Source organism: Myotis davidii, unplaced genomic scaffold (genome assembly GCF_000327345.1).
Source record: "Myotis davidii unplaced genomic scaffold, ASM32734v1 scaffold665, whole genome shotgun sequence".
In the NCBI taxonomy this organism is placed as follows: domain Eukaryota; kingdom Metazoa; phylum Chordata; class Mammalia; order Chiroptera; family Vespertilionidae; genus Myotis; species Myotis davidii.
In genome coordinates, this window is record NW_006296410.1 from 235247 (window position 1) to 244438 (window position 9192).

Consider the following 9192-nt stretch of genomic DNA (forward strand, 5'->3'; position numbering starts at 1 on the left):
CTTCTCCCCCTCCCTCCCTCTCTCCCTGCCCGTTCCTCCTGTGGGGAAGCCCAGGTGATGCTTCTCTGTCAGCCTAGAGCAGTGAGTTAAGGAGCCGGCCCTACGAGCACTGATTGTGTGCAGTGAGCCCAGCAGCGAGCGGCACCTAAAGCAAATGAGATGCTGCAACCCCAGGGCAACTGGCAGGACCTGGAGGAGCAGAGACACAGCCGGAGGCAGCCACCTGCACTTGCGATGCCCTAGGCTAGCCGCACAGGGCCTCCCCAGAGCTCGGCAGGCCCTCCCTCCGTGTGTGGGGCTGGGTTTGGTCTGACAGACAAGAGCTAAGAGGGAGGTGACTGATGGGGCCCAGTGTGAGCAAGGAGGACGGAGACGGACGTCCTGGCCCATCGTTGGATGTGTCAGTCGCTCCAAGTCTCAGGCCAGTGACTGTCTGGCTGTCGGTTTACAGAGTGGAGCCCATGGAGGTCGACCTCACGCCCTCCCCCCTGAGAAGGGTGAGTAGTCTGTTCCCCTGTGTGTCGTGTTTCCTGCATATTCAGGGCCTCCTGCTTCTCAGTGCTAACGACCGTGGCCGCTCCTTCCCGGCCGTGGCCGCTCCTTCCCGGCCGTGGCCGCTCCTTCCTGACCATGCCGCTGCAGGAGGCAGGGCCACGCTGGCGTGGGACATGTGGTGGGCTGCCGCCATGCTCCGCCTCCACCTGGACAAGTGGTGGGAACGGGGATGAGTGAATCCAGGATCCCCTGACAGTCTGTTGGTGAGGAGGTGGGTCAGCTTCACCAGGAGAGAAACATGGGTGACACTGGCGTGTGCCTGGCTGGGACCCAGCCCAGCATGCCGGCCCTGCCAGGGCAGTACCAGGCCCTGTCATCAACACCTGGGTGACGGTTTTGCACCGAAAATGAGGATTTACTCAGGATTTTAAAATGTCTAGTGTCGGCTAAAACTGTCTGCTTTTTCTCTGTTCCAACATTCTTAGAAGCACCTAGCGAATTCCTTGTCCACTCACTGCTGTGGGGGCCAGGAGCACAGTGGGGGCCAGTGGGACACCCTGTCTCACGGGGCTATATCCCAGCAGACTGGGCACAGCAGGCTGGCGAGGGGCTGTGTTCTCAGAGCGGAGGGGCTCTCATTACCCATGAAAACAGTGATGTTACCCACTGTTCCCTTTTCCCATCCTTAGCCTGAGCCAGCCGGCCCCACCAGAGTCTCCCTGATCAGTCCTCCCCAGGACGGACGCATGGGTGAGTCCCTCCCTCACCCGGACCTTGAGGGATGTGCCCGCCTTCAGCCGTCTTCCCCGCCCCGCCACCCCCCCCCCCTGCTTCACAGCCTCCAGCGCCTGCTCGGCCAGGACTCCGCCTCACCTGGTGGCACAGGGAGACGAGGCTCCCACGCTCCCAGTGCTGACCCTCCCTAGATGCCAGGTGTTTCAAGGCAGGTCTGTCTGTGTCGCATCAAATAGCCTTGCTTCCTGCGCGGAAACAGCCCGAGGCTAGGGGGCCCCTGGGGCGGCAGCACTCTGGTCAGGCCCTGCTGGGCTGAGGCCCCAAGGCGCCCTGCTCGAGAGGTTCCGCCTCCGTGCGCCCCCAGCAGACCCTGCGCCCATGGCTCAGCCTGAACCCGCAGAGCCCCGATGGAGAGCCCGACGTCGGGGCAACCAGAGGGCCTGGGCCCACCTGGCCTCAGAGCACTGCTCTCAGGACCCAGACAGTTGTTGACTTGTCGAGGCCTCGAGTTCCTCATCGCTGTTGACCACGGTCACCCCATGGATCCCTGTAAGCGTGAATAAGAGGTGCTTGCCGGACCCCATTACTGAGCATGTGCCGTTCTGCCTGAATGTGAAACCGGGATTTGTGCAGTCGGCTGGGGAGGCCGGCAGATCAGGAGACGGCCCCCATGTGGGCCAGCGGGCAGGCAGGTTCCACAGGGCCAGCCAACCAGGTTTGGCCCTGGCAGGCAGTGTGGGGGTGCAGGGGCTACCCCTCGGGTCAGCCCGACCTCAGGGATTAGGGCAGAGCGGGTTGTCAGATGGAGGAGGTGGCCCGAGCACAAGCAAACCTCTGACCCATGCGATTTAGCCTGCCCAGTGAGGGGCAGTGTGTCTGGGATTCGCAAGGCCCCGGGGAGTCCAACCATCTGAAAATACAGAAAATAAAAACGGGATTTACAGAACCTCCTGGGACGGTTTGCTTCACTGGTTCTCAGCTGTTCTGCGGGGTCTGCAAGTCACTAGGGCAGCATCCCCTACGGTCCCCACAGCCCAGGCCACTTAGTGCTGTCCCACCTCGGGAGCGGGCTCTGCAGTTGTGAAAGGACACAGGGAGCCTCCCCTGCCCACTCTCTTCCTTCTCACCCTGCCCTTTGTCCGTGACCGTTCTCCACAGCAGGGCAGCCCGGGGCTCAGTGGTCACCAGCACGCCCATGCGTGCCCTCTGGGCTCACTAAACACAGCGGGCCTTTGCATCCAAAATGCTTCTCACCAGCCTGGACATGCGGGCTCAGGGGAGATGGCACCTCGGCCCTGATTGGCTCCGCTGACCACCCTCTCCTCAGAGCCCAGAGCTTCTGGGAGCGGTGACAGGAGTGAGTGTGGGGGCGAGTGCTGAGCGCCTCGGGCCCCGGTGTCACAGGCAGAGGCCTGTGGCCTTCACGTGGCTGCTCAGGAGGGTGGTGGCAATGCTCTCGGTGCACAGGGGGTGACGGCTGAGTGGGAAGGGGTGTGCCGGGCGCAGTGGGGGGCAGGGGTGGGACAGTAGGTGTGTCTTCTTCCTGAAGCAGCGCTGTGTTCACCCATCCCCCTGCCGCTCCCCCATCCCCCCCCCCGCAGGCAGCGTCTCCCGCCTAGGCCCTCAGCAGCTCAGCCTGACGCCAGGTCGCACCAGCGGGTTCCAGACACTCAGGTGGGTCCCGGGCGCTCAGGGGGGTCCCGGGCGCTCAGGGGGGTGCCACTCAGGGGGGTCCCGGGCGCTCAGGGGGGTGCCACTCAGGGGGGTCCCGGGTGCTCTGCGGGGTCCCGGGCATTCAGGGGAGTCCCGGCAACTCCTGCAGGACAGGACGGTCAAGGCGGGGAGAGTGAGGAAGGAGGTCTCGCTGTGTGCTCTGGGTCGTGCTGTGCAGACCACTTTATGGTTTGCTATTTTGAAGTTAAAATGCAACTCAGGCCGTTCCAACTCCCAGGCGCCCGCGGGGCTGCAGCATCGCGTCTCAGGGTTCACAGGCGGGCCGGGAGCCGATGGCACATCTGTGTCCCCAACAGCTGCTGACAGAAGCAGGAGCTGGTTTGGCCCATGGGCTGCCATTTGCCGACCCCTGAACAGACCACCACCCATGACCCAGGCCATTGCCTTAGACGTGGGCCTGCATCTGCACAGGCTCTGCCTGGGCCTGGAGGTCAGGCAGGGGCCCCTCATCCCTCCTAGAGCCCCTGATGGCTCCCCATGCCAAAGGCCACATCCACACGGCCACCTGCCTCTGTCCAGCTGTGGCCTTCACATCTTCCCAAGGCCAGAGCCACACTTGTGCCCACGGCCCTGGTGCATGAGGCAACCCCACCCGCTGCCTGACCACAGCTCCCACGCAGGACTGTGCCAGCCCCTCACCCCGCCCACTGCCTGGGACCCGGCCCTTCACCCCGCCCACTGCCGAGGACTTGTCCTCCCGCGGGTGCCTGTGATTGTGACTCCTGGATTTTGTGGGCACCAGCACAGAGGACAGCAGTGGGAGGGCCCGCTGAGAGCAGGCACCCGGCCCTGGCAAGGGGCAGCCCCCACACATCAGAGGCTGCCTGCCGGGCGCTGCGTGTGCCGCTGTCCCAGTGCCATCGCCCAAGCACAGTGCGCGACCTCCCCCTGGGCACTGGGAACGTGTGTTGTAATCAACATGTGGCCTTTAAAACTAAAAAGCATTGTGTTGCCAAAGGCACTGAAGCGCTGGTGATTTTGTTTGTGACCTTGCTCCTAGGATCCCACCTGTGCTGATGCCCAGCCTGGGGGCATCCCAAAACCTCGGCCTCCAGGCGGCTGGCCGAGCGGGAGGAGGGGGCTCGGCCCCGGCAGCCAGGCCGCCCATCAGCATCTCCGGGCTCCTGCAGAGGCAGCAGTCAGGCAAGGACCGCGGCCTCCCTTGGAGAGCGCGTGACCAGCGTGTCGTGTGTGGCAGCACGTGTTCCCGAGTCGTGTCTGAGCTTCCCCTTGGTGCCTCAGGGCTGGTGGTGCTCACACGGTGTCACTGGGCTGTGCTCCACAGGGTCTGCCAGCCTTGGGGGCTTCCCGCCCAGGAGGTGACATCCTGCCGTGCCCACTGCACTCCAGCCACCCTCCCCGCGCTCACCACACGCTCACGTGAGGCAGTGGTGGCTTGTCCATTTCTCCTCAGTGCAGCGCTCCAGCAATGCCATCAAATAAAGCGTTTTTCTGGTTTTCTGGGCCTTGAAACTACCTTCCTGGTGCCAGGTGCTCCTGCACCGTGGACCGTGGGTGCCGCGAGCAGCGCCTCCGGGAGGTTTTCTGATCAAGTGCAGAGCCGGGAGGCAGGGCCGCAGTCTGAGGAGCCCTGACAGAGCCTGCACTGACCCACACGCAGGCCTGGCCAGCAGCTCAGGCCAGCCCTGTGCCTGGTACCTGTCGTCTGTGACATCCTGTCACGTGTGCCTGCGACTCAGTGTGACGCTGTTCCCGGCCGGGCAGGTGGGACTGATGCTCCAGCTCGGCTGGGACAGTGCTCCCTCGCGCCCACCAGCTGGGCCACATGAGAGGGGAGGCTTGTGGGTTCGTTGTAATCCTCTACGTCATCAGCTCTGCGTGTGCGCTGCGTCACCTGGACCCGCGCCTCACGGAGTGGGGGATACACGGGCAGGTAGCACTCAATTGCAGGTGAAGCCCCGTCACACGGCCCGGGAGCCCCCAGCAGCGGGAGCCCTGGCGCACGGCACGGATGGCTGTCCCGTCAGCGAGTACACAAGTGCGGGGGACGCCCGCCACCCAGTGACTTCAGGGGATATGTGTTCCAAGTGGGTTCCAGTCCCAGGAACGTCCACGTGTTGTGAGTGCCTGCTGGGAGGGTGACACCCTCCCCACGGTCTCGGGGTTCGTAGGGCGAGGGTGGCCACCCAGCCTGACGCCAGCTGGGCTACCTGCGTCCTGCTCAGCGGCCGGTGCCAGGGCCACGGTGAGGATGAGGGCAGCCCCTCCCTGGCCATCTCAGACCTCAGTTCCTCCTCTGCAGCCTCTCACCACATGTCCCCCACGAGAACTGGGGCGGCGTCTGACACAGCTGTGTGTAGCTGCCGCCAAGGCCCCGCCTGGGCTCTGTCCTCCCCGCAGCCTCTGTGCAGCCGAGTCGGCGGGCTTCTGAGCTCAGCTCCACGTTTGCCCATCTCGTGTGCCCGCCGGGCGAGGCCTCCCCAGGCTACGGGAGGCCCTGGTCGCCTCCACGCCAGCTGCTAGCAGAGTGGGGCCTGGGGCCGAAAAATGTGCCCCTGAGTTCCCCACGTGCCTTAGTTGTATCTCCCAGAACCGCCCGTCGTGTGAGCATCTTATTTGCAGAGATGCACCCCACTCTGGGGAAACGGGGCTCTCACACCAGCTGCCTCTGCTCCTTCACGATGCTGTTGATGTGTTCATGTGGGACATGGCAACATGGAGTCTGAGGGAGCAGGTGGGGCCACGGCACCCCAGGCCCCTTCCTGGTGGCCACAGGCATGTCCTGCAGGACCTCCGCGAGGCTCCGCCCCGTCCAGGGCACCAGGGGTGCTGGCCCAGCTGCAGCAGGAGGAAACCCAACGCTGAGCCTGCAGACAGCGGGAGGAAACAACGCTGAACGGTGCCGTGCTTAACGTGGAGGTTCAGCCCCACGGATAGAGACGGCCGCCAGACAGACCCATCCCCTTCGCCGCTGTTACAGCTGTGTGGGCGCCGCCGGGCACCTGGATGTCCCCGTGGAGTGGGCTCAGTGGACACGCAGCCCCAGGAACAGTACGGGTGTCAGTGGCCCAGGAAATGTCACGCTGAGTGACCTGGCGGAGCCTCAGGAGGGGCCTCAGGACTGTGCCTGTCCATTCAGGGGGCAAACCTCCGACACGGGGTGCGAGGTGGGGAGACACTGGCCGCAGACCACTCCGTGCCGCCTGTCCTGGTCTGTATGACAACTTCTGTCCAGTTGTGCCCACTGGTGTGTCCGTGTCTTACACCCGATCCGTGCGCCAGCACCTGCTACGTGGGTGACAGCGCACCTCCTGTCCTGGTTTTCATGGTTCCTCATCTTGTTTTAATTGCAAGGTGACACCTCTTCCTTCAAGCCCAGGACTGAGCAAGTGGGGGGCAGTCCACTCACAGTGGCACCTCAGCCCCAGAAACAGCCCAGCCTGGGGGCCAGGACCCAGGCTCCTCTTCCCAAAGCCCCCTCTCCCCCGAGACTCCTCTTCTGCTGCCTTCCCACCAGCCATCCCCTCAGGAACACCCGCGCCCAGGACCCCCATCCAGGCCCCGCCCTGGCCACACCGTCGTCTTTGGCTGCTCAGCACCTTCCAGGCCAGGTCTCACCTTTCAGACCCGCTTGTGGTCGGGCCACTTGGGTTTAATGAGAATGGGCCCACATGTGAGCCAGTATCTGCCAGCGTGGTTGTGAGCTCCTCCCGTGGCTCCCGTGGTCCAAGTGGGAGTGAGCAAGTCCTGCTTAGTGCCCCCTCCTCAGTGAGCATATCGCCGCACCCCCTCCCAGCACCTACAATGACAGACTCAGCACCCCAAAGCCTGCCCCAGACACTGGAAAACCGGGGGGGAGGGTGCGGGGGGCCAGGTGAGGGCACAGAGCCCCAGGAGTGGGGCTCAGCCTGGAGATGAGCAGATATCAGGGTTCTGGAGCAGGTAGGGAGTCCAGGGATCCCAGGATAATGGGGTTCCAGGGCTGATGCAGAGTGGGGCTGGGGGCTGCCCGAGGACGGGTCTGATCCGAGACACTCGGCAGGCACGTCTGAGTCCTGCAGCCGCCACAGAGCCCCCCAGGAGCACCTGGGCCACAGCCCCTGGCCTCCCCGTCCGCCCCGGGAGCACAGCCCTCTCCGGAGCCATCACAGAGGCCCTTTCACCCTCCGCCATGGCTCGGGGGAGGCTGTGAATGAGTGTCTTTCAGGCTGGGAGGAAATTCCTAAAATTCTTTGTGGGCAGTGCTGGGCTGCACACCGATTCTCTGTCGCACTCAGGGCCGTGCAGCCGCACTCTGGCGGTGGAGCAGGGGGCGCAAGCCCTCAGACCCGGTCCTCCTGAGGGGGCTCGCGGATGCCAGCAGCCTGGTGCCCCAAGTGACCCACCGGGTCTGCCCTTGAGGCCCCTGCCACCATCCATGCACGTCAGGAGAGGCCACCACCACAGGCGCGCTCCATGCCTGGGGCCCGCACTCACCCCGCGAGGGCACGTGGCCTCGCGGGAGCGCCCGCTGCCTGAGCCCCGGCGCCAGGTCTGCTCAGGTTCACCCGTCAGTCTCGTCTTCACGTCCCGTGGAAGGACCCTCACCCACAGAAACGCCAAGTGGGGTGGGGTCTGAGACCCTGCGTCCCGGCTGACAGCTGGCCCCACGCACACACGTTTGCACACTCACACATGCACACAAATGCTTGCCCGCATTTTCTGAACCATGACCACGGACACTAGCCTGTTTCAAGGGCAGTGGCTCCGTGGTTCTCATCCCGGCTTCCTCTGGCATTTCCATGTGGCAGTCGCCCGTCACAGACGTGGGGCCTGGCTGTGTCCTCAGAGGAGGCGTGTGGGCGGGTGGGGTCTCACGTGCCTGGTGGGGGCACCAGGGAGCCCAGGGCTTCCCCGTGGAAGAGACGCCTCTGCAGACCGTGTGGTGGGGGCGGAGCTTGTAGCTGGTGTCAGGACCTTCGGGAAGCCCGTAAATCCACCTTCAGGAAATGTCTCCTCTCCGGCCGGCAGAGGCCTCAGCACCCACTCTCCCAGCCTCCCCGTCGAGCCCCTGCAGGGGGTGGGCGGGCTCAGGAGGGCGACTGACATACATCGTCACGAGCCAGCATGCAGGAGGAGCCCACCCCACTGGGGGTGGCAAACGCGGCCTTCTGGCTGCGTCAGGGAAACTGAGGCCCAGAGCCACGCCCAGCCCCCCCTCCCTGTTGCCCTCAGGGTCCAGATGTGGCACGGGACGCGGCGGCCTCTCCCTGCCCCTCTGGACACACTCCAGCCACGTGCACCACGCGTGAACGGGCCCCGGGCGAGGACCCTCCCGCGTCCACGGCAGGTGGAGCCACCGCAGGCCCCGTGCAGCCCTTGCGGACACTCGTCTGCTTCACTCCATGCACTTTCGCTGCCTCTGGCTTCTGCGCTTTTAAATCTGGGCCTAAATTTGAAGGAAGAGTGACTCGCCTCAGGACTTCCCTGAGCCAAAACCCCCGGCGACTAATTGGGAGCCGGCGGAGTGTGAGCCGGCGTCCTGGTCTGGGGTTTGCTTTCTCTGCAGGGCCCAGCCTGCAGCCCGGCCCGTGCTGGCAGGCAGCGCAGACCGGGGCCCATCTCCCTGGCACCCGAGGCACACGGAGCATCACCCACATGCGCCTGGGTTCTTTCCTGGCGCATGCTGTGGGGCTGGGGTCACCATGGGGCCCCTCTGGTGTCCCCACCTCAGGAGAGAGGATAGCTGGGCCACGGTGGCTTCTAGAATTCTCCGCAGGGTCACCCTTCACAAGGACATTCGACAAGACCGCGTGTCAGAGGAGGAGCCCCACGCACACACCCAGGGCTTCAGGGCAGCTCGGCCGGCTGAGGATCGGGCCAGCGCCCAGCCTTCTGGACCATCTCCAGCTCTTGCCGTGAGAAACCTCCCGGGAGCTGGTCCCAGAGTCGCCCCGGGCTGGGGCACCCCTGGCGGGCAGGGTGGGGGCCAGGGCACGGGCTGGAACCGCCGCCTCCTCGTCCTCCATGGCTGCCGGCTTCCAAGTGCGAAGAGCTCGGGTCGTGGCACCAGGAATGTTCGCTGTTTCCAACGAAAACAGGCCGGCCTGGCGCCTGGCGTGGGGGACACGGGGATCAAGGCCCCTCCCCGAGGACGCCTGCCTGGGCCCAGCATGCCCACCCCCAGCCAACAGGACCTCAGTCCTCCCCAGAGACCTGACCGGAGTGTGGGCAGGTGAGGAACATGCTGACTCCCACTGTGTACACGCATGCTCGGACACACGTGTG

General features: G+C 64.8%; 1 protein-coding gene across 1 annotated transcript in view; it reads left to right on the forward strand.

Annotated features, from left to right (window-relative positions):
- Nucleotides 1-4404, forward strand: part of RNF212 (ring finger protein 212) — a 10177-nt gene extending 5773 nt beyond the window's left edge. The window contains exons 6-10 of the mRNA XM_015568931.1: nt 452-497; nt 1185-1245; nt 2832-2904; nt 3965-4107; nt 4250-4404. Of these exons, the coding sequence (XP_015424417.1) occupies nt 452-497; nt 1185-1245; nt 2832-2904; nt 3965-4107; nt 4250-4287 (361 nt within the window). The 3' untranslated portion in view covers nt 4288-4404. The remainder of the gene's footprint in view (nt 1-451; nt 498-1184; nt 1246-2831; nt 2905-3964; nt 4108-4249) is intronic.
- Nucleotides 4405-9192: the final 4788 nt, after the last annotated feature.